This window comes from Arvicola amphibius, chromosome 8 (assembly GCF_903992535.2).
Source record: "Arvicola amphibius chromosome 8, mArvAmp1.2, whole genome shotgun sequence".
NCBI classification, from domain to species: Eukaryota; Metazoa; Chordata; class Mammalia; order Rodentia; family Cricetidae; genus Arvicola; species Arvicola amphibius.
The window spans coordinates 15,296,048-15,320,933 of record NC_052054.1 but is presented as its reverse complement, the minus strand read 5'-3'; the positions used below and the strand labels follow the sequence as shown (position 1 = coordinate 15,320,933).

Below are 24,886 nucleotides of genomic sequence, written 5' to 3'. Positions count from 1 at the left end.
CATTTCGGAGTGCCTGCTTTAATTTGGCTAAAGTGAGAAACACATTCAAGTTAGAACTAAATTTTGAGGAAAAGAGGTAGGTGGTTTCATGTACCTTAGGCTAGTCTCAGACTTATTATATACCCCATGAGGCCTTTAACTTTAAAACAGATTTATTTTCATTGTGTGTATGAATGTTTTCTTACATATATGTATATATGTACCTTCAGTGTGTACTTGGTGCTCAGAGGCCAGAGAGGGTGCTATATTCCCTGGAACTGGAGTTAGAGACTGTTGTGAGCTGCCATTTGGGAACTGAGTAGGGGTCCTCTCAAAGAGCAGCAAATGTTAACCCTGGATCCATCTCTTGCGCCATTGAGCTTTTGTTAGCCCTTCTTCATTTCCAAGTGTTGGACTATAGGCTTGTAAAACCTTTTTTTCTGGGGCTGGAGAGATGGCTTAGAGGTTAAGAGTACTGGCTGCTCTTCAGAGGTCCTGAGTTCAATTCCAGCAACCACATGATGCCTCAACCGTCTATAATGAGATCTGGTACCCTTTTCTGGTGTGTAGGCACACATGCAGGCAGAATACTGCATAATAACTAAATCTCAGGGGGAAAAAACCCACTTTGGCACACACTCAGTAGTTGAAAATTGATTTTCTATTTTCTTCCTATACTAGAGATTGAACCTGGAGAGAGGTACCCAGTACCCCTATAGGCGATGGTTGGGAAATGGGTGACTTACCCCAGTCAGATCGATCACCTCTGGTGGAGAGGAAGATAAAGGGATAGGCGTAGCCACCCTTGTGGCCAGAGAACCAAGTCCACCCTGTGTCACCAAGATAATAGGTTTTCTATACCCCAATAATAGGTTTCTCCACTGACACAGTAAGCCAGATCAAGCCAAATTTAAAAGTAAAGAACAGGTTTATTTGAGCTAAGCAACTCCTGGGTGAGTTCTCCAGCCCCAAACTAAAGCAGGGAGCTTATATAGCCTGTAGGTGAGGGGTGATAACATGTTTGCCACAAGCTGGGTTTGTGCCCAAGTGTGGGCAAAAGCTGGAATGCCTGGGTGGGGTCTTGGACCACAGGCAACATCGGGAGGAGATAAATGAAGAACTGGGCTATTTGGTGCCTGCCTTTGTTCAGAGATTGTCTGAGAGAGTGCTGTTTGGAGAGACAGGAATGGGGCTTTGTGGATCAGGTAGGAATGAGCTGGAGGTTCCAACCAAACAGGCTTATTTTATGTGTATGAATGTTTTGCCTGTGTGTATGTATGTGCACCACGTGTGTATGGTGCCCTTTATGGTCAGAAGAGTATTGGCTGGATCTGAAGTTGTGTCCTCTGCAACAGCAAGTGCTTTTAACTGCTGGGCCATTTTTTTTCCAGCCCTCTAGATTTAAATTGGGTGTGTATGGTAATATAAGGGTTTTTGCATGCATGTGTACCACATGTGTGCCTGGTGCCCCAGATCAGCCTTGGGATGGATGCTCTGGAACTGGAATTATGGATGGTTCTGAGCTGACTTGCGGTCCTTGGTGAGCAGCAAGAGCTCTTAACTGCTGAGCTATCTCTTCAGGCCCCTGTGGTCCCTTCTATTTGAGACAGGGTCTGGTAGCTCAGGCGATAATCTTGAACTCTCCTGCTTCTGCTTCCCAAGTGCTGGGATTACAGGTGTAGACCACTGTGCCCTGCTAAAGTACTATTGTAGTTATTCAAGTCCCATTTGACTCAAGATTTTATTTTTTTTGAGACGGTCTCACTATGTAGCTTTGGCTGTTTTAGAACTCACTGTGTAGACCAGGCTGGCCTCAAAGATCCACCTGCCTCTGCCTCTGTCTCTACAGTACAGGGATATGTGTGCCACTAAGCCTGGCTATGACTCAGGGTTTTGTTTTTTTAAATATTTATTATTATGTATACAATATTCTGTCTGTGTGTATGCCTGCAGGCCAGAAGAGGGCACCAGATCCCATTACAGATGATAGTGAGCCACCATGTGGTTGCTGGGAATTGAACTCAGGACCTTTGGAAGAGCAGGCAATGCTCTTAACCTCTGAGCTATCTCTCCAGCCCAGACTCAGGGGTTTTTTTTTTTTTTTTTTTTTTTTATCTATTTATTTATTATGTATACAATATTTTGTCTGTATGTATGCCTAAAGGCCAGAAGAGGGCGCCAGACCCCATTACAGATAGTTGTGAGCCACCATGTGGTTGCTGGGAATTGAACTCAGGACCTTTGGAAGAGCAAGCAATGCTCTTAACCTCTGAGCCATCTCTCCAGCCCCCGGGACTCAGGGTTTTTAAATGATGAAATTTACAGGAAAATTATCGTTTTCAACTTAGTTATTTGTCTTGTTTTCTAAGAGTCTCCTATAGCTCAGGTTGGTCTTGAACTCATGAAGGTAGGCAGAATGATTTGAGCTTCTGCCTCCATCTAAGTGCTGAGATTATAGGCATTAGTACAGGGCTGTTTGATGCATTTCTGCCTGTAGCATGTGCTAAGCAAGTACTCTGCACTGCTTTATCCTCAGCCGACAATCAAAGTTTTGACCTTTAGATCTCCTTAAGGATGCAGGTGAGCTCTAGTCTGATTCTCCTGAGTGAACTGCAGCTCCCAGTTGGTGATCACATCTGCTAACTGGCACTGTTGGGAAACTGGAGTTTGGCAGATTAGGTGCATCTTATATTTTCCACCTATTGATTTTTTTTTTGGGCGGGGGTTAGAACACTAGTAAATTGAGAAGCATCTGTACTTGCTCTGATAATGTTGAACTTAAAGGTAATTTCCACCCAGCATCAGTGGAAAGAGGAGGTCTGAAAGTGGAGGTGGGGCCAGTTCTTTTGCACAGTCTCGGTCAGAAAGTGACTGCTCCTGGGAAACCTTTGCTCCTAGAAAACCCAGGATGGTGGGCCATGCTGTGCAAAGAGGATCCTAGTGGGCTTAAACAGGAGACGTTAGATGCATAGTTTTCTTGTGCCTGGATGACCAGAACCCAGTGCACATGGCTTTATTAGTTCAAGATCAGTCCTGGGGCAGGCAGGAGTGGATGGAAGCACTTGGCTGGTGTTTCTTAGGTTGTGCCCTCTGTAAGCCTTCAGTTAATAAATGCCACCCAGCCTGACCTCTCTTTACCCTTTCTTAGCAATGTTTTAAAAAATTGTTACTGTATAAACAGATTCCAAGTCTCTTGTATGGAAGCAGAATTAAAAGTTTTAAATCTTTCCTGTTCCAAATTGTTTTAAAATTCAAATGGTGACATCTAAGCCTGTCCAGTCAGTTTTTAGTTCCTGTCCCCAAAGTGGTTTCCTATAGCCTTCTTGACGGTAAGCTCTGCAGAGCAGGGGTGTCTCTCAGCTGCTCTGTGGTATCTTGGAGTTGAGAGTCATAAGAGAATTTGTAGTAGTGCTGAATTGGATGAAGAGTGACCAGTAGAGTAGGTATACAGTGCTGTGTGGTTGCCAGGTGCAATACTGGGGCAGGGAATGAAAATGTGATGTAATACGTTAATAAGTGTCCACCATGATCCACTGAAATACAGGAAAACTATTCAAATCTGTATTCCTTTGTTTGGCTGCTGCTTTTTGTATTACGTGTCCCCCATAAACCTTTATCTTAATAAATGTTTGTGAAAATCTGTGTTTGGTTTTTTTGTTTTTGTTTTTTGCAACATTTATAAATACATTAAATTTTGTCAGGCACCATAATTTTACTAGTATGTAAATGCTAGTAATGCACCTGTCATCCACTGGAATTTGATGTTACCGTTTTTGGAAATGCATCTCTTTTTGGGGGGTGGGGTGAAACAGGGTTTCTCTGTAGCTTTGGAGCCTGTCCTGGAACTTGCTCTGTAGACCTTGAATTTAGAGATCTACCTGCTCCTGCCTCCTGAGTGCTAGGATTAAAGGCGTGCGCCACCACCGCCTGGCTTGATTGTTTTGTTTTTGAGTTTTATGTTTGTGGTTGAGTGGTGCATGAGTCACGCACATAATAAGGTGTGTAGGAAGACTGGCTTACCTGATGTTAGAGTACAAAGTGTTGACTGGTGAAATGCAGTGTGCCTGTGAACACTCAAATTAGGCCACTAAAACTGCTGGAACATTTCCTTTATGAACTTTCAGTATGTTGACCCAAACATCATATTTGTAATTTTTATTCAGGCAACAATATATTTTAGAGCTGCAGAAGGTCATTATGACATTTGTTTATTTTATCTTGAGTCAGCCTTGCTATGTTATAGCTGGCTTCAAGCTCTGGGCCGTCCTCTGCCTCTGCTTTCCAAGTGCAGAGATTGGTGTCCCCCCAGTCAGCTCCCCTTGTAGTTGGGATCCTGTGCAGCACAAGGCCTGTCGGGAACTCATCTTCCTGTTTCAGCTTTCAGCGTGCTGGGATTACAGGTGTGTCCTGTGCCCACTGACACTTGATTTAAGGTTTAAATACCTATTATGTAAGAAGTCACCCAATAGTGAATGCTGGTTTATTTTGGTTGTAGGACTTGAATTATCTCTTCCAGTGATGGTCTCATTGTCACAAGATCAGAAAAACACTCTTCCCAGCTCAAACATTACCTTAGAAAAACAGAAAGCAAGAGTTACTGATCCCATGGTGAAACAACTAAACTCTATCCTAAGGTTTTCCCCGTGGCTTACAAATCCCTGGTGTTGTACACAGTGTCAGGCAGACAGAATTAGCAATCACAGCAGCTGAGGTGACTTCCCAAGGCTGCTGTGATGGGAAGTGTCCCTGGAGGAAGCACTCCTTTGTCAAATGGCAAGCTGTGGGTCTGAGGAAGGCAGTTGGTCTGATACTAGGCTGTACATGATAAATTTACAGCCAGAACTAGTGAATGCTGTCTGCAAAATATGGGAGCACATCAGAGCATTTGCCAAATTGGCATTTGAAACAAGCCAGCTGCTGACCTCGATGGTGATGAGGATGACGATCATCCACTCCAGGCGGAGTGCCCTCTTCTCATTCAGGTGATTCCGCATTAGGTCTGTTAGCTCCATGCAGTGTTGAAGCTTTTCATTCATGACCTGCAAGAAAATCTTACTGTCACGCATTTATATTTAAAGAGAAAACAGAGTTAGATATACATGGTTTATTAAATTCTTGCTGCTTAGTCCTCAAAGACAAGCAGTGTTTAGTGGCTTCATCTAGAAACATTTTGCAGTGAAATTTTGTTACTGTGGGGCTGGAGAGATGGCTCAGAGGTTAAGAGCATTGCCTGCTCTTCCAAAGGTCCTGAGTTCAATTCCCAGCAACCACATGGTGGCTCACAACCATCTGCTTGCAGACATACACACAGACAGAATATTGTATACATAATAAATAAATATTTTTAAAAATTTTGTTACTGTGTATGTTTCTGAATGTATATATGTGCAGGTTCCTGCAGGGGCCAGAAGGGACAAGAACCCCTCAGAGCTTGCATTAAGCATTTGTGACCTACATGGGTGCTTAGCTCTTAACTCTGGTAGTAACTCAGAAAGCATTCAACCACCAAGCCATTTCCAGTCCTCACTTTGTAACCTAGGTGGCCTGCAGTCTTACTCCCACCTCCCAGAGTCCCATTATTCCATTAATATAAATATCTATTTATATGCAGTTCTGGGGTAGTTAGATTCACTGGTCCCTTTATACTGTAGCTTCAAAGAAACAAACAAAAGGTGTAGAAAGTCCTGTCTATGTGTTGCTTCCATTGATTAATAAGGGAACTGCTTTGGACCTATAGCAGAGCTATAGGGGAACAGAGCTGGGCACGAGGGGAGGGGACCTAAACGGAATTCTGGGAAAAAGGACGGAGTCAGGACATGCTATGGAGCCACAGCCGGAGTCAGACATACTGGAACTTGGCTGGTAGGCCACAACCTTGTGATAAACAGATTAATAGAATTGGGTTAAATTAAGATGTAAGAGTTAGCCAATAAGAAGCTAGAGCTAATGGGCCAAGCAGTGATTTAATTAATACAGTTTCTGTGGTTATTTTGGGACAAAGTCAGGCATACTAATCCTTTTTTTAAAAAAAAATATTTATTCAGGCCAGAAGAGGGCACCAGACCCCATTACAGATGGCTGTGAGCCACCATGTGGTTGCTGGGAATTGAACTCAGGACCTTTGGAAGAGCGGGCAGTGCTCTTAACCTCTGAGCCATCTCTCCAGCCCCCATACTAATCCTTTTAAGGGCTATGGAGGTTTTAAACTTTTTTTTTAAATGATTCGTTTACTTTTATGTGCATTGTTGTTTTACCTGCATGTATGTCTGTGTGAGGGTGTTGGATCCCCTGGAACTGGAGTTACAGACAGTTGTAAACTGCCTTGATGGAAGCTGTCTTCTGGAAGAGCAGCCAGAGAGTGCTCTTAACCACTGAGCCATCTCTCCAGCGCCTTATGCAAGTTTTTTTTTGTTTGTTTTTCGAGACAGGGTTTCTCTATGTAACAGCCCCAGCTGTCCTGAAACTCCCTATGTAGACTGTAGACCAGGCCTTGAACAGAGATCCACCTGCCTCTGCCTCCCAAGTGCTGTGATTAATGCACCACCACTGCCGGCTCCTGATAGAAGTTTTAAAGATAGGGTTTCTTAATATTTTGTTAGGGAAACTCGAAACTTTGTTAAGCGTGCGGAGACTACTCTGGCCCAAGTGTAGTCTCTGCTCGTCTCCACAGTTCAAGATGCATACGGAAGTGAGCACAAAGGGACCTCTCTGCTGAAGACGTGGTATGTGTAACCTGAAACCACTGGAAGGCACCACTACTCGCTGAATTGGCAAAGGGTCTGGGTTCTAATACCTTGGACAGACTGGTTGGAGTGGGTGTGGATGAGTATCACTATCCTGGATGTCAGTAATAGCAGTTACACACCCATTTAGTACTTGTACACTTCTTGGAAAGCTGTAAAACTGGGGAACACTACTGGTGCAGGTTTGGCTAGTGTGTCTAGGTGTGAGTGGAAACATGTCATACTCAGGGTTCTACACGAGCATTCCATTGCTTCGCTAGTCAGGGACAACACAAATTCCTGGCTTATGGGCCCACCGTGTAGTTTCTAATCTGCAAGTACCTGGGCACTGTGTTCCTTTTTTGTCCTTTCCGTCTACTGATTGCTTAGTCTTGGCCTCTAATGTGTTCATTTTTAAGCTTATTTCTCTCTTCAAACTGCTGACAGACAGTTGTGACCAAAGAACGGAAAACATGTTACCTCCCAACTATTGCTTACAAACAAAAAACCTGAAAACAATTTGTGCAGTGTTCAAGTCTCCTGGGGTTTGGAGAGGGCTCAGCAACGAGTGTTGACAGCTCCTGCAAAGGACAGCCAAGGCTGTTCCCCAGTATTCCTGCCAGGCAGCTCGCAAGTCGTTCTAGGGGTCTGATGCCCTCTTCTGGACTCTGGGCACTTGCATGCATGTATTGTTAAAAGCTCATGAAGACATACTCAATAAATCTTAAGGAACTTCCCTGGTGCTGAGTAACATTAAATCTTGGTTTCTGGAGCAAAAGTGCCCTGACTTTAGGCCAGCATGGTCTACATAGCAAGTTCCAGGCTACTTAGATTTTTGTCTTTAAAAAAAGTCTCCTGATGACTAAAATGTTTTTTTTTTTTTTTTTTTTTAGTTCAAATCTGGATTAACCCAAGCATCTGGTACAGGCCAAAGCAGTTTCAAAATCAGGAGAATATAATTTGTTTCCTTTTGAAATCTAAATGCCTATGTTTATTTTACAAATGCAGTAGCAGATGCCAAGGAGTTTACACACTAGTGGGGAGTAACAGTTGGCTTGGGGATGCCTCAGCATGTCAGTGTGGAGGGCCTGAGGGAGACACATGAAGGGAAATGTGGCTGAATATGACCTGCACCAGAGTGGAGGTCAGGAAAACACGGTGGTGGTGTGCAGGCAGTGCCCTGAGCTCATGGTTCTTTCCTAATCAATTTCATTAAGCTTGAGTGAGGACACGCTGATTCTAAGAGGAAGAGACAACTATATCTTGGTGGCAATTATATTACATTTCATTATAACAATTACACTCAAAGTTAGCACACGGAGAGAGACATCAAAAGAGGTAAATTGGAGTATTTTAAATTTCACAATTACAGCTGCACCTAAAAACCATGGGAGATTTATTTCCAAATTAAACATAATTTATGTTACACCTCCATTCTAAGTATCAGATTCTAACAAGACACTATCCACGGAACTACATTTCCACTGCCACGGCTCACTACGATTCCTTTGCAGTGTGTTACCCCCACCTGCCTGGGCTTAGGGACTCGGTGTCGTACTCTTCCTTTTGAGACGGTCATGTAACCCAGGCTGGCTTCCAACTATGATGACCTAGAACTCCTGACCAGCTGTCTCCATAAGTGCTGAGACCACGGTTCCCGCTGTATAGTCGGAGCTGGAGCTGGAACAGGGCTCCTCCATGCATATTGGGAAGTCTTTCACCAACTGAGCTACATCTCCAGCATCTGAAGTAGTTTGTCTTCTTCACCCTGTAGGACATTTGTCTTCCTAGAATTTCCTTTTTTAGATTCATTTATTTTATGCATATGTATGCATACATATGAATCTGTACCTCCTGAGTGTCTGGGAGTTACTGATGGTCACGTGGCACCATGAGGGTGGGGTAAGGATGATGTAGGCCACCTTACAAAGCAGGCTTCTAAAACGAACTCTTTCTCAAAACCATCCTGACAGGTGACTTCTAAGCTACCATCTAGATGTTCCTGACCTGGCGTTCTTGGAGTATGGGTGGGCCTCTGATTTATTTTCAACAGAACACTGCACAAATGACAGTTGCCCAGGACTGTAATTAGGCTGTGAGATACCGCCTCTTGTCTTGTTGGCTCTAGGACTCTAACCATGCATGTGTTAGTTAAGTCAGTAGATGTTCTGTACGGAAGCTCCTGCGGAGAGAATCTGAGACCTTAGTCCAACAGCCTCGAGGGGCCGAGCCTAGCAACCACCACACAAATAGACAGGACGTGAATCCTCCCAGCAGTCCTCAGAGATGCCTGTAGCCTGGAGAGAGGCCCCACCCATAAAACTAGGAGAAAGCTTCATTTAGCTGCTAGTTTTAGGGAAACTTAGTGCACAACAGCAGTTAGCCGATGCCGGAGAGGCCTCTATTGTTTGGAGCTTTGGCGCCCTCACACCCTTGCTTTCAGCTTGGGCACTACTGCCCATCAGGAAAGTAAGACTTTCTCATCTGTCCAGATAGCCCATGCTATCAGATGTCCCAGACATCTGGTTCTCACACTACACTGAGTCCTACTAAAACAGCTCCTTCAGCTCCAGTCATCAGCCTTGCCAAACCAGCTAAGGCATCTACTTTCCTGCATTAGAAGATGCAAAGGGCCGGGCGGTGGTGGCGCACGCCTTTAATCCCAGCACTCGGGAGGCAGAGGCAGGCAGATCTCTGTGAGTTCGAGACCAGCCTGGTCTACAAGAGCTAGTTCCAGGACAGGCTCTAAAGCTGCAGAGAAACCTGTCTCGAAAAACCAAAAAAAAAAAAAAAAGATGCAAAGGAAGAACGAGATGAGTGACAGATTGTGGGCACCTTTGATGGGATTATTATGCAAAGAACAAGTGTCTGGGTTGAAGAAAAGGATATAGTCTAGAACTACATAGCACTCAATGACTTGTAGAGGATTTTTTGAAATTACGTCATTTTCTTGATATGGTGACTGAGACGTGACTGAAGTAGTACTGAAAAGAATGTAGACCAGGAAACAGTGAAACAGTATTCTAGGCAACAAAACAAGTGGAGAGCTCAGAAGCTGAAAGAATAAATGGAAGTTTTAAAAAAAAAGTGACTTTGAGGCCAGTAAGATGGCTCAGTGGGTAGAGGTGCTTGCTGCTAAGCCTGACGACCTAGTTCAATCCCTAGACCCCACATGGTGGAAGAAAAGAACTGAGTCTTAAGAGTTGCCCTGACTTCTGCACACATACCATAGCGCTCATGCCCCCCCCCCCCACAGAACACATGTAGCATCAGCATTGTTCCTGGACAGTGAAAACAATAACCCTCAGCAGAAAGCAGGTGGTGGCGGGGGAGACTGCTTGGCACTTGTAAGGCAAGCATGAGGACCTTAGTTCAGTTCACTAGCACCCACATGAACAAATCTGGGCAGAGGGCCTGCAAGATTTATTTTAGTTTCATCCGAACTCTGGTATCAGAAGTCTGAGTTTACTTTTAAAATGATTAATTTAAGCCGGGTGATAGTAGCACACGTTTAATCCCAGCATTCGGGAGGCAGAGGCAGGTGAATCTGAGGTTGAGTCCCTCCTGGTCCACAGAGAGAGTTCCAGGACAGCCAGAGCTACACTGAGAAGCTCTGTCTTGAAAAACCAAAATCTCATGGGCATATACATATGAACACAAGCATACACCACATATATCACACAAAGATGAAACATGTTTAGCTATGTGGAAGGCTGAGGCAGGAGGATCCCCAAATTCAAGGCCAGCCCGGGTAATGTAGTGAGACTCCCACCTCAAAAACAAGGAAACATTAAGACAAAACGAACATGGAAATCAGAATTGAGCCTTTGACACAGAAAACTGAGAAGTGGAGCCAGGTGTTTGTAATCCCAGGACTAGGCCTAAGGCAAAGATTACTGTGAGTTTCAGGGTGGCCAGGGCTACAGTATGATACTTTGTATCTAAGAACCCCTCTTGTAACAATTTGAGGCCAGTCTAAGCTACAGTGTAATACTTTGTATCTAAAAACCCCTCTTGTAACAATTCATTATATTTTATATAGTCCTTTGGGTGGTCAGGGCTGAAACAGTATCTTTTTTGTTTGTTTGTTTGTTTTTTTTTTTTTTTTTTGTTTTTCGAGACAGGGTTTCTCTGTAGCTTTGGAGCCTGTCCTGGAACTAGCTCTTGTAGACCAGGCTGGCCTCGAACTCACAGAGATCCATCTGCCTTTGCCTCCCGAGTGCTGGGATTAAAGGCGTGCACCACCACTGCCCGGCAGAAACAGTATCTTTGAGGCACACACTAGTCTTGAACTCAAAAGCCATCCTGCCTTAGTCTCCTGAGAAAAAGACTCTAAACTGGCTGCAAAGAGGACAAGAAGAGGGGAGGAAGTGGGAATCTAAGGAGACATGACCAGAAGTCAAATAGTATTTCTCCAAATGCAGTTAAATATACTTAGCTGGAAATTTCAGTAATAAAATTGTAGCAAAGAATCCCACCCCTCTCCTTTTCTCTCTCTGGTTTTTCCAGACAGGGTTTCTTTTTGTAGTCTGGGCTGTCTTGGAACTCTTCTGTAGACCAGGCTGACCATGAACTCAGAGATCTACCTGACTCTGCCTCCCAAGCTCTCAGATTAAAGGTGTGTCCCACCACCACCACCCTGCATGCCTTTTTCTCTAAAAGAAAAAAAAAATACCTTAACTCTTCGAGTAATGCTGAGAAATTGGCAGGTCTTATCATAAAGCTCCTCCAGGTTAGCTCTGTCCCAGTAGAAGTCAGGAGTCATCAAGAAATCTGAACTCAGGTTTATACGGTGCCTTAAATAAAAAGTACAGTTTAGTCTTTATGGTGAGTTAAAAATCAGTTCCTATTATATTCCATATATTCATGCTGCAATAAGAGAACAGGTTTTTTTTTTTTTTTTTTTTTTTTTTTTTTGGTTTTTCGAGACAGGGTTTCCCTGTAGTTTCTAGAGCCTGTCCTGGAACTAGCTCTTCTAGACCAGGCCAGGCTGGCCTCGAACTCAGAGATCCGCCTGCCTCTGCCTCCCTCCCGAGTGCTGGGATTAAAGGCGTGTGCCACCACCGCCCGGCAAGAGAACAGTTTTAAGTTCTGTCTGTTCTTCGAAAAATATTTGAGAAGTGTATACACACACACACACACACACACACACACATACCTGTGCATCCTCTAAAGAAAAACCAAGAAGAAATAAAAAGGTAAAGATGGGCAAACCTCACTTTTCTTTTTACCTGCAGCTTTCCCTTCCTCTCATCCTCTGGGCTCATTGGCCACCTCTATCCTTTCAGTCATTGTATAAACACAAGACAGGTGGCAGTACAGGTAGGCTAGCTTGGCTAGGGACTGACCATGTAGCTCAGGCTAGCTTGGCTTTGGTAAGCCTTAGTCTCTAGTGTACTAGGAATACTAAGGGTATGCTGCCACACTGGCGCTCTCTTTCAGATTCTTTGGTATCACAAGTATTTAATCTAATGTGGTGATGGTGGTGCACACCTTTAATCTCAGCACCCAGGGAGGCAGAGGCAGGTAGATCTCTGTGAGTTCAAGGCCAGTCCACAGAGTGAGTTCCAGGACAGCCAGAGACATACAGAGAAACTCTTGTCTCGAAAAAACAAAAAACAACCAACCAAACAAAAATGTAAACGCATGTTGCATAGTAAAATACAAACAGCCATTCATTCATTAAGATATATGTTGGAGAAGAAAGCAGAAACACAGTAGACAGCATGTTAAGACTACCAAACAATGCAGAACCCTTTGATAGGGCTACCTGTACATGTCTCCATGAACAGATGTGTGTGTATGCATATATCAAGAGAAATAAACATTTTTGCTATGCAAATAGAATAATACTATATATATAATTTGCAACTTTTGTATTTTGAGACAGGATCTCACTGTTACCTTGGCTAACCTGGAACTCAATGCATATACCAGCCTGGCCTTGTACTAACAGAGATTTGGTTCCTTCCACCTCCACAGCAATGGGATTTAAGGTACACAAGCACCACATGCACAAATTTTCTTTCTTTTTTTTTTTTTTTTAAGGACAAGATCTCAGTCATGTATAATGATGCACACTTTTAATCCCAGCATTTGGGAAGCAGAGGCTGGCAGATCTGGGGTCAAGACCAGTTCTATAGAGCAAGTTTCAGGACAGCCAGGGCTACACAGAGAAACTCTGTCTTGGAAAAAAAAAATAAAGACAAGGTCTCAAGTAGTCTACCCTGGCTAATTTTTTTTGGTTTTGGTTTTGGTTTTCGAGACAGGGTTTCTCTGTAGCTTTGGAGCCTGTCCTGGAACTAGCTCTTGTAGACCAGGCTGGCACCGAACTAACAGAGATTCACCTGCCTCTGCCTCCCAAGTGCTGGGATTAAAGGCGTGCACCACCACCGCCCAGCAGAGAATCATGAACTTCTGATCCTTTTGCTCCCATGGTTCCCTGCAGTGCTGGGATCAAAGTCAGGCCCTGTGCAAGCCAGGCAGATGCTATCGACTGGGTGACAGCTGCAGCCCCAAGACTCAGCTCTTTACCTGACATACTTAGCTATGACTCTTTTCACAGATCACAAAGATTTGTGATTTATTTTTATTTATGTGCATATGTCCTTGGTGGCCAAAAGAGGGCGTCAGACCTCCTAGAGCGAGAAGTACAGCAATTGTGCATGGTCTGATGTGGGTGCTGGAACCAGACTCAGGTCCTCTGGGAGAGCAGCAAGATTCTTAATTGCTTTCTATTCCCATTTTTTTTAGAGAATTATTAATGTGTTTATGAGGTTTGTGCGTGCATGTGTGTGCATGTGCGTGCATGTGCGTGTGATGGGAAGCATGTAGAGGTCAGAGGAGCGCTTTGTGGGTTGTCTGTCTTTCCAGACCTTTACTTGGGTTCCTAGGATCAAACTTGGGTTTCCAAGCTTGCTGACCAGCACCTCACCAATGAGCCAACTGTTCGCTCAGACATTCTTTGTAGTAACAGAAACACTTATTGTAAAGGTTAAAACAGAGTAAGGAAAGTCAGACTTAGTAGAAACTAGTCTCAAATTTATTTAGTCCTAACTTTTGAGTTTGGGCATTACAATTTGTTTATCAGATTCTGCTTGTATTGGCTAGAGAACAGAGGAAAACAATCTCCCCTACTTCTCAGAGAACACAAGTCTGTGTGGCTCTATTGCTGGATGCTCGTAATGAATGACCATGAATGAGCATCCCTGAGTCTGAGGAACACAGACACTGGAACCCTGAACCACTCCTCTGCGGGCTGATCTAAGAGGGTGGGAAGACAGTTCTGTGGAAAACATCCACAAGGAGCCTTGAACACTCATCCCGCGTGCAAAGGAGGAAACTGGATGACATGTTGCCCAGCGGACAACAGCAACCAGGACACATCACTCCACAAAGACAGGAAATCACCAGTTAGGAGACGGGTCTTCCTCATCTGTACCACTGCACAGTGCTAAACTCAGTCAACTAGGGGAAAACCTCTGGGAACATTGACGCTCAGGGAGCAGGTGTAAAATGTCACACTCAGTATGATGTGCACTGCCCTGTTTTCCTGGGGTCTTGGGACATTTGGGATGTGTAATGGAGATGCGTTTCGCCCTTCTGTATTCATCAGCTTTCCCGACAGTCCTAATGGAGCCTCCCAGCTTCTCATGGGGGAGAGTTTTTCCTGCTTATAGTTTTAAATGTTTTCTCTTAAAGGAAATCCTTCATTTACAAGAGGACATTGTACCTGAGGGCAAAGAGCTCACCCATTTTCTGCATAACTTCTTTATGAGACAGTTTGACTTTCTTCCCAGCTTTTAATGCCTATTTGGAAGGAAAACAAAAACATAAAAACATCCACAATGGGCCTGTGACTGTGGGGTCAGCACCTGTGGCTCCAGTGAAGCCCAGTCGGAAGACTCTCCCTGTCCGGCAGGCACGCTCTTTTTCTTTGTTATTCTACATATGTCACAGAAAACACTGACGTTTTAGGCACAGATTTTGGTACCCTGGGTGGGGAGTATTTCTGGAACAGGCAATCCTCCAGATGCTGGGGGAGGGAGCATTGCATGTACATCTTCCTAATCACTGTCAGGGCTGTGTAGCATTTCTCAAGGGACACTTCGTCTTAGACGAATAATCTAGATAGCTGTTATCCAGATGAAATGTCCTAACTCATATCAAGATTCCAGAATTTTATACCCAGGCTGTTCATTCTATCTGCTACATGCTGGATCCTGAATGGCCCCTGGAGGCTGTTCATCAAGGCTTCTTGGCTTGTGTTACTGGAAAGTAGTTTAACACCTTTCAAGGTGGAGTCTCCTGGGAAGAAGTGAGGCCACTGGTTACATGGCCTTGAAGGGGCTGCTGGGACCTTGGTCCTCCCCTCTCACTGCTTCTGGCTGCTGTAAGGTGAGCAGCTTGCCCCACCAGGTGCTTCCTGTCATGCCTCACCAAGGCCTAAACAATGCACCTGCCCAGCTACAAACTGTGATCCAAAATAACCCTTTCCTACTAAAACACCGATTATCCCAGGCTTGTGTTTGTAGTAAGAGAAAGCTAATGAACCCTCTTTAGTATCATGTTCCATGATAATATTCCTTGTCTCTCACTTTAAAGAGATCTGCTTTACTCTATGTGTATGAGTATTTGCCTGCACGCATGCTTGTGCATCACAAGTGCCCAATACCAGTGAACACCAGAACTGGGTATTAGATCCCCTGGAACTGGACTTAAAAGCAGTTGTGAGCTGCCATGTGGGCGCTGGGACCTAAACACAGGGTCATCTGCAAGAGCAGCCAGTGCTCTTAATCACATATCCATCTCTGCAGCCCCGATTCATTCCTTATCTCCTTATTGAAAAGTGGGGCCTCTTTCCCAGTCTTAGTCCTGTTATTCTGTTACGGTAGAAATGCTGGGCCATGGCATCACCACTGGGCTATAGCTGGCCCTGTTTCTCTGTCACTGAGTCACCCTGAAAATGCCGTGCAATCACAGCCAAGTCATCTGAAGTCTTCCAGTAAAACAGCAACGTGGACTCCCTTGTCCCGACCTCATCACTTTACTAGAGTGTCTGCCGCTGTTCTAGTTACCGTACTTTATACTCAAAGGGACATATTATTGAGCAGTTAGCATTTCCCCCCAAGAAGCCAATTTTTGATTAAAAAAAAAAGGCAGAGAGCTGATATAATTACCTCTGGAATTGACTGAATAGACTCAATAAATTTGTCCAGTGTTGCTTCCCAAATAGCCAGTTTCACTGAGAAAAGAAAGAAGAGGGGAATTTTCTTTACCACCACGGTCACATCTACACGGAATGCATAATGGCATGGTGCCTCTGTTGCCACTCAGGTAAGTGTCTAAGAAACGAATGTACAGCCGGACATGGCAATGGCCACCTGTAACCCCAGCACCGAGGACTTGGAGGCTGGCTTGTGATATAAAAACCATGTTTGCACTTTCTAAGTGTGACCCAGACATAAGAAGGGAATGTCACATGACATTTTAATTGATTAATTCATTTTTTTTTTTGAGGCAGTTTCTCTGTGTAGCCATGGCTGTCCTGGAACTCGCTCTGTAGACCAGGCTGACTTAGAAGTCACAGAGATCTGCCTAACACTGCCTCCTGAGTGCGGGAATTAGAAGCATGTGCCATCACCACCTGGCTCAGTTAATTATTTTTGAGACAGGGTCTCACTATGTAGCCCTAGCTAGCCTAGAACATGCTATATAGACCAGGATGGCCTTGAATTCACAGAGATGCACCTGCCTTTGCCACCTGACTGCTCAGACAAAAGCTATGTGCCGGTCTTGCCCAACAACGGAAGTTTTAATAATTTCGATACAAAAACAGAAAAAGCAAAAGTACTAAAACTTCAAAACTAAAGAGGATAAAAGACAGCAATAAAGTAAAGAAAGAGGGGGAAGTGAACTTCAGTGTTCTGAGTGTGTTGGTGGAACACAGGCATATCTCCTATTCCAGACTTTTGCTCACATCTCAGAAATGCAGAGGTGTGGATCACACCTAGCCCTATGGGAAGTTCTACAGAAGAGGCAGGGGTGAGACTTCTAAGGCCTTTCCTATACTCCTCAGGGCTGTGAGCAAATCACCATAACCTCAGGGGCTCCCACATGGTGTGCACGGGCACTGCAGCCTGATGCAGCGCATGATAAAGAAACACTTAGGGAGGAGCACCTGCGGCTTAACAGGGCCATGAGCTCAGTGCTGAGCCTTGCTCTCAGTCACACATGGTTGGGCTCTCTCCATGACTGAGTCTAACAGTCATGGAGAACAGAGAACAAAGGCAGTGTTAGCAATAGGAAATACATTTTGAAGAAGTGAAGGTTTTAATACAATTAACAAAAAATGAACACCAGTGGATGGCAGATTTTATACATTTTTTTTAAAGAGAAAAAGGAATATTAAGGCTGTATTGAATGTTATGAAAACAATCCGAAATCACTACCCAATTTCCCACTCCCCTCTGGATTTTCATGACAGGGTTTCTCTGCAGAGCCCTGCATGTCCTCTGTAGACCAGGCTGGCCTCGACCTCAGCTCTGCCTGCCCCTCCCTCCCAAGTGCTGGGATTAAAGGCATGCACCACCACTGCCCGGCTATCATTACAGATGTTTAATGAAGCTGTGTAATAGGCCATCTGCACAAAGTAGACTAACTTACCTGAGAGGCAAAGAGCATTGGAGAAAGCAAATTTTTCTAGAATGGAGTCATCTAAGTCCAGCTCCGAGTTTAACTTGATTTCCCCCCTGTGTAGTTTAGACTGTCCCCTGTAAAAAGAGGAACAGCATCTTTTGAATCTTAAAAGCTGTGCACTTCGGAAAACCTGTCTTCCTAGAAGCCACTCAACAACTGTTGAGATCTTATAAACTACTACTTTGATCTGAGTAATTCTATTCCTAAAAAATAACCTACTAAAACAATCAGATAAAGCCTGTGTACCATGAACATTTTTACTATATTCTGGAGACACAGTGTCACACTGTAGCCTAGGCTAGCTCAAACTCTTGGCGATTCTCCTGTCTTGGTTCCTAAGTGCTGGAATTACAGGTTTGAGCTACCATACCTAGCCAATAAATTGTCATTGAGCCACCACGTGGTGTTGGGAACTGAACCTGGTCCTCTGCAGGAGCAGGAAAAACAAAGACTCAATAGAAAGATATACCAGATTGTTAATTCTACAGAACAAAAGAGCTAGAGCTGGTGGCCTGGGCCTGTAGCCACAGCGTGGAGGAGCTGGGAGGGTCTGGAAGTACAGCGACTTCCACACTTCCTCACCTAAGGACGCCTGGCAGGCCCTTGCACCTCTCAAAGTGGTTCTCCTGGATCACCTCCTCAATACATTTCTGTCATATTCAAAGTCAACTGAAAAAAAAAATACTTAAAAGTAAATCCTTCCTGGAAGAACCTGATAAACTCATCCTGCTGAGCGCGTGCTGTCATTAATTTAGGTTACTAACATGACATGCAGCTCCTGTTCTTTGGTGTGGGCGCTGGCTATGATCAGTAACTTAAGAATCTCCACATCTTTATTCACAGTGATCGCCCGTCCTCTTCACGCATGCGCTGAAAAATGCTTACTCCGTTTTCATGTAGTTCAGCTCTTCGTTCTCCCAGTGGACCAGAGCCACCTCGTAGGGCTGGGTTTCGTGTCTCTCCAGAACTTGCATCACGTGCTTCACCTAGGAGAGGAGTCACGTGGCGTTACACGACTCCCCACAAGCCACATGGGTTTATCTGCTCGAGAAGGCTTTGGCTACTTTTGCCGCATGTTTTCTGAGTCTCAGTATTTAAGGAAAAGGCATTCTCACCGTGACAGTAAACTAACCAAGTGACGTGTTCACTTACTTTGACATTTGGAAAGTACAGAGAGATAAGCATCAGAGATAAAAAAATAAATAAATAAATAAATAAATTACCATTATCCAGCATCCAAAGAAAATCACTACTAACATTATAGTTTGTATTTGTTAGGTGTCTAAAAAGACTGTATAGGCAAATTACTTGTAAAAATGAAAGCAACAGGGGCTGGAGAGATGGCTCAGCAGTTCAAAGCATTTGCTGCAGAAGACCTGGGTTCAGGTCTCGGCACCCACATGGCGGCTCACAACGGCCCTAATCCTGTTCCAGGGAATCTGATGCCCTCGTTGGACTCCCTTGGGCATCCAGCACTCACATGATGCAGTCACACACATAAGGTAAATATTTAATGAGCTAAAGCAATAGCGGTGTAGAAAGTGCCCCCTAGTCTTGATCCTGAGCTAGCCATGATTAAACCTAGACAATGTCCTGTCTGTGTCCGCAGGGCTAAGGGCAGGTCCCACACGTGTCCTTTGTTTTGTTTTTCACGTGAGTGGAGTTCTACATATGGACATCTTCACTGCTATTCTTCTTAAAGGAGAACGTGCAATTTACCTCTACACCCCGAGTGCCCGTCCTTGGGAGTGATTTCTAGTTTCCTCTGTCTCAGGCATCAGCCTGTTTTACTCTCTTCCTGCTCTGAGGTATTTCTTGAAGAACTGCTAGGCGCTAAGGCTCTATGGCAGAGGCCTAGGATGCTATTGCCAGCCCAGCAAAGGAGGGGATGAGTGGATAGGGAGACAGACACACATGCCTTGAATTCTGCTAAGTATTCCAAATTGTTCTCCAAAATAGCTTTTCCTTTTAGTATCTAAATATTCATGAGTGCTCATAAACGCAAGGCCTGTTACCGGCCTTTTCTGCCTTTGCAATGTCAGACAGCCACTTTGGTACATTTACTCTGTGGTCCCACCTTTCCTCCCCTATGTTGTGGGTATCTTCTTCCTCGCAGTGAAAACACACAGAAGGTAGGCACTGGGATCACTCCTGGTCATCTGAGGAGTAGGACTGCAGGTGGGCAGACTATGATTTGGGGTGGGTAGGCTCTCTCTCTCTCTCTCTCTCTCTCTCTCTCTCTCTCTTTCTCTCTTTCCCTCCCTCCCTCCCTTTCTTTCTTTTTTTAAAAGACATGGTTCTGTAACCAAGAGACTGGCCTCATATTGAAGCCTATCCTGAGCCTCTACTTCCCAAGTGCTACGATTATAAGCATGTGCCACCATGCCCAGAATTTTCTTTTCTGTATTCTTTTTGGAGGCAGGTTTTGTAGCTCAGGTATTGGCCTCTATCTCACAATCCTCCTGCCTCCATTTGAGTTCTGGGATGATGGGCATGTACATGACTTATGGTGTACTTTACTAAGCACCAGTAGTATATTGGCTCAACTCTTAATTTAACTGTATCATATGTAGACAATTGAAAATTATTATATTTTAGAAGATGAAAGGGATAGGCTAAATACTGTGTGATGCAGAGAAAAGCAGATGTGGATTACAGAATGTCCCTGTGCTGAATACTAGTGACAAATTTGTCTTAGATAATTAGAGTTCACGTGGGTGGTGATGGTGCATGCCTTTAATCTCAGCACTCAGGAGGCAGAGGCAAATCTCTATGAGTTTGAGGCCAGCCTGGTCTACGAAACAAGTTCCAGGACAATTAAAGCTGTTACACAGAGAAATCAAAACAAACAAAAACCAAACTAACCAGAATTCTACATGCCTATCCTTTACTATACTTACAAACAAACAAACCAGAATTCTACATGCCTATCCTTTACTATACTTACAAACAAACCAGAATTCTACATGCCTATCCTTTACTATATTTACAAACAAACAAACCAGAATTCTACATGCCTATCCTTTACTATATTTACAAACAAACAAACCAGAATTCTACATGCCTATCCTTTACTATACTTACAAACAAACTAACCAGAATTCTACATGCCTATCCTTTACTATACTTACAGTTTTGTCTTTTACATTCCAGAACACAGTAACTCCTTCCCTGATTCAAAGAACAGGAGAGTCAACCTCGGCAAAGAGAGAATACATTATTTTTAGATTTATTGCTTTATTATGCCTCCCTGTATGTATGCACTGTGAGTGCCTGGGTCCCACAGAGGTCAGACAAGAGTGCCAGGTTCCCTGGAACTGCAATTACAGATGGGTGTGACTCACCACTATACGTGCTAAGAACTGAACCTGGGTCCTCTGCAAGAACAGCAAGTGGTTTTAACTGCTGAGCCATCTCTCCAGCCCCCGAGAAAACATTCTTCAGAGACATATCGAAGGCCGTGTTTCGGCATCCTCTAGAGCAGTGGTTCTCAGCCTTCCTAATGCTGTCCCTTTAGTGCAATCCCTCAGGTTATGATGACCCCTAACCATAAAATTATCTTCATTTCTATTTCATAACTATAATTTTGCTACTGTTATGAATCATAAGCAACTGTTCTCTGATGGTCTTAGGTGACCCCGGTGAAAAGGTTGATCTGAGGGGGTCGCGACCCACAGGTTGCGAGCCACAGCTCTAGAACACACGAGAATGTGAGTGAAGACAGTGATTTGATCGGTTAGGAAGACTGGCTCGCTTGAATCTGGAACTACAGACAGGGCCACCGCGTGTGACTTAAAGTTCAGCCTTTTAATTGTTTCAGCCCAGGCTGGCTTCACAGTCACAGTGATCCTCCTGCCTCAGCCTCCAGCAGGCTGGCTTCACAGTCATAGTGATCCTCCTGCCTCAACCTCCAGCAGGCTGGCTTCACAGTCACAGTGATCCTCCTGCCTCAGCCTCCAGCAGGCTGGCTTCACAGTCACAGTGATCCTCCTGCCTCAGCCTCCAGCAGGCTGGCTTCACAGTCATAGTGATCCTCCTGCCTCAGCCTCCAGCAGGCTGGCTTCACAGTCACAGTGATCCTCCTGCCTCAGCCTCCAGCAGGCTGGCTTCACAGTCACAGTGATCCTCCTGCCTCAGCCTCCAGCAGGCTGGCTTCACAGTCACAGTGATCCTCCTGCCTCAGCCTCCAGCAGGCTGGCTTCACAGTCACAGTGATCCTCCTGCCTCAGCCTCCAGCAGGCTGGCTTCACAGTCACAGTGATCCTCCTGCCTCAGCCTCCAGCAGGCTGGCTTCACAGTCACAGTGATCCTCCTGCCTTAGCCTCTAGGCTGCTGGGAATATGGGTGTGAATCACCGTACTGGCCTAACAGTTTCTATTCTTCTGTTCTATATCTTTCTGTTCTGCCACTTACTGGTCCTCAGATTATGCGTTATTCCCCAAATGCACCTGACCCTCCCTTTTCTTGGTTGCTAAATGGGACACAAGGCTGCCAATGCCGTTTTCCTGTCACTCCAGTCTTTAAAAGGACAAGAATGTGTGAACCAGGGTCCCTCTCTTAGGCATCCGCTGAAACCCGACAGAAGGCGAGGGGAGGCAGCAGGCCTGGAGCCTCATAAGGACAAGGCTGCTCTGCACTATTCGCATGTTCAGTGGAAGACAGCAGGCAACAATGATTTCCTTGTACTAAAAATTTTCATCTTATAAGTTGATCTACCAGGGGCTGGAGAAAGCGTTCAGTGGATAAGAGAAGTAACTGCTCTTCCAGAGGACCCACATTCAATAACACAACCATTTGTGACTCCAGTTCCAGGGGTACCAACACCCTCTTCTGGTCTCCGCAGGCAGGTATGCACATGGCATACAGATACATATGTAGGCAAAAAATTCATGCACATAAAATAAAATCAACATATTTTTTAAAAGATGACCTACCAGGAGATTCATAACCCTGACATTTGTCCAAGATGAAGTCACAATCAGATGACAAATTCAAACCCCACATGCACTGGCATAGGAAGATCCCAGGAGCGGCATGCCCACCCTAGAGACTCCAGTCATCTGAGTGCCACCCTCTTCCCAAAGCCATTTTGATCCTGTCTTACCTGAACAAGAATATTGTTCCAGGATCACCTTCTTTTGCAGCGTTCTCCACACCCATCACCAAAATATTTGCTGCATCTGTGATTTAAAACGTCAGTCAAGGCTGTGTCAAGGTGACTTAAACTGCAGAGAGTGGCCTGTCCACGTTGTAATCTGTTCTGAGGATCACTTCACAATCCCGGATGTTCCACAGCACTATCAACTTCCCACTGAAGAAGGGTTTTAACACGTGAAAATGGGCTAGGCGGTGGTAGTGCATGCCTTGAATCCCAGCCTTGGGAGGCGAGGCAGGCAGGAATCTGAATTCCAGGCCTGCCTGGTGTACAGAGCTATTACCAGGACAGCCAAGTATACACAGAGAAACCCTGTCTTGAAAAACCAAAACCAAGCCAAAACAAAAATAAAAACCCAAAACAAACAAAACAAAAACCAAAATAGGGGCTGGGGAGACTGCCCAGTGGTTATGAGGGTTTGCTGTTCTTGCAGAGGATCTGAGCTCTGTTCCTAAAACTCATGTTTGGTGGCTCACAACCACTTGTAACGCCAGCTCCAGGTGATCATACACCCTCTACTGGCACACACATGTGCATGCACAGAGACGCATATGTAAATAAAAATAAATCTTAGAGGACGGATCAGAGTTTAAGAGCACAGCTATACTTCCGTGGATCCAAGTTCTATTCTGAGCATCTACACAGTGGCTCACAACCTCTTGTAACCTCGGTTTCAGGGGATCCAACACCCTGTATGGACTCTGTAGAATGCCAGGCAAGCACAGAGTGCACAGACATATATACAAGCAAAACACCCATATAAATAATACTTTTTAAAAAATGAAAGTCTTAGAAAATGAAATTGGAGCCAGGTGTTGGTACATGCCTTTAATTCCAACACCTGCAGAGGCAGGTGGAGTTCTGTGAGTTTGAGGCCAGCCTGGTCTACAGAGCTAGTTCCAGGACTGGCTCTGAAGCTACTGAGAAACCCTGTCTCGAAAAACCAAAATAAAATTTAAAAAAATTTTTTGTTCCTAGAATATTCTACAATCTGTAATATTAGCAGTGTTATCTACAACTGCTCATTCATACCAATTTCTGACTCAGTAACCAGTAGTCCAGTTAATAAATATTACAGCTTTAGGTTCAATATAGCTATGTCAGGAATTAAATGTCTTTTTAAAAAATTTTCCCATTCAAAAATTTACACTTCCTCCCCTCCTCCCATTCCCCTCCTGCTCCCCCACTCACCATCCTCCCTTCCCCGAGGAATTAAATGTCTTTGTACAAAATTAATTTAAAATAATACATATACAGTTAATATGTTATTTCTTTAAATGCCTCTTAAAATTCTTTTTTTAAAAAAAATTATTTATTTATTATGTATACAATATTCTGTCTGTGTGTGTGTCTGCAGGCCAGAAGAGGGCACCAGACCTCATTACAGATGGTTGTGAGCCACCGTGTGGTTGCTGGGATTTGAACTCATGACCTTTGGAAGAGCAGGCAATGCTCTTAACCACTGAGCCATCTCTCCAGCCCCGCCTCTTAAAATTCTTATACTTATGTAGCTAAGGTCTCACATTCTTCAGTAGGCCTCTGACTCTGCGTGTAATTAACGACGACCTTGAACATCTTTCTGATCCCTTGGCCCCAGACCTGCTGGGATTACAGGTGTGAACCAGCATGCTTGGTTTTACCGATGCTGGTGGTCAAACCCAGGGCTGTGTGCGTGCAAACACTAACAGCTGATTCATATCCCCCGCCCCATGAATTTTAAATTAAACTGTGTGAAGTTTGGATGATAGAAAATGTACAGAGAAAAGAAGAGCGATATTTTAAAAACTTAGACAATTTTAAGGCCAATCATGAAATCTACCAATTTAATTTCTTTAACCATAACATTTTTAATCCTTTTAATACTGTTGAATGTATCAATATTCATCAGTATTTGTTTTACCTGCATGCATATCTTCTTTTTTGTTTTATTAGATTTATTATCAATACAGTATTCTGCCTGCATGTTTCCCTGGATCCAGGGAGGGCACCAGACCTCAGTATAGATGGTTGTGAGTCACCACGTGGTTGCTGGGAATTGAACTCAGGACCTCGGAAGAGCAGTCAGTGCTCTTAAGCTCTGAACCGGCTCTCCAGCCCTTGCATATCTTCTATAATGTAAATTACAAACAGAATATCCCAATTAAAACATTGTTACTAAATTGTACAGTCATGTACAATTTCTTCTTTTTAAATTTCTATGTGTTTAGGACCCCGGCTAGCCATAACCCAGGATGGCTTCCCACTGGTGGTCTTCCTCAGCCTCTTGAGTGCTGACATTAGAGGAACAAGTCCTCTTTCTTGGTTTCTACCATCAGGATTCCTGGTATACTTT

General features: G+C 44.3%; 1 protein-coding gene across 1 annotated transcript in view; it reads right to left on the bottom strand.

Annotated features, from left to right (window-relative positions):
- Positions 1-4,119: 4,119 nt before the first annotated feature.
- Rmnd1 (required for meiotic nuclear division 1 homolog) overlaps positions 4,120-24,886 on the bottom strand; it is a 33,859-nt gene continuing 13,092 nt past the window's right edge. Inside the window, exons 4-12 of the mRNA XM_038339009.1 lie at positions 22,504-22,579; positions 20,531-20,570; positions 18,285-18,385; positions 17,367-17,473; positions 15,881-15,945; positions 14,434-14,510; positions 11,377-11,497; positions 4,902-5,018; positions 4,120-4,550 (exon numbers count right to left, since the gene is read on the bottom strand). Coding sequence (XP_038194937.1) covers positions 4,518-4,550; positions 4,902-5,018; positions 11,377-11,497; positions 14,434-14,510; positions 15,881-15,945; positions 17,367-17,473; positions 18,285-18,385; positions 20,531-20,570; positions 22,504-22,579 — 737 coding nt within the window. The 3' untranslated portion in view covers positions 4,120-4,517. The remainder of the gene's footprint in view (positions 4,551-4,901; positions 5,019-11,376; positions 11,498-14,433; positions 14,511-15,880; positions 15,946-17,366; positions 17,474-18,284; positions 18,386-20,530; positions 20,571-22,503; positions 22,580-24,886) is intronic.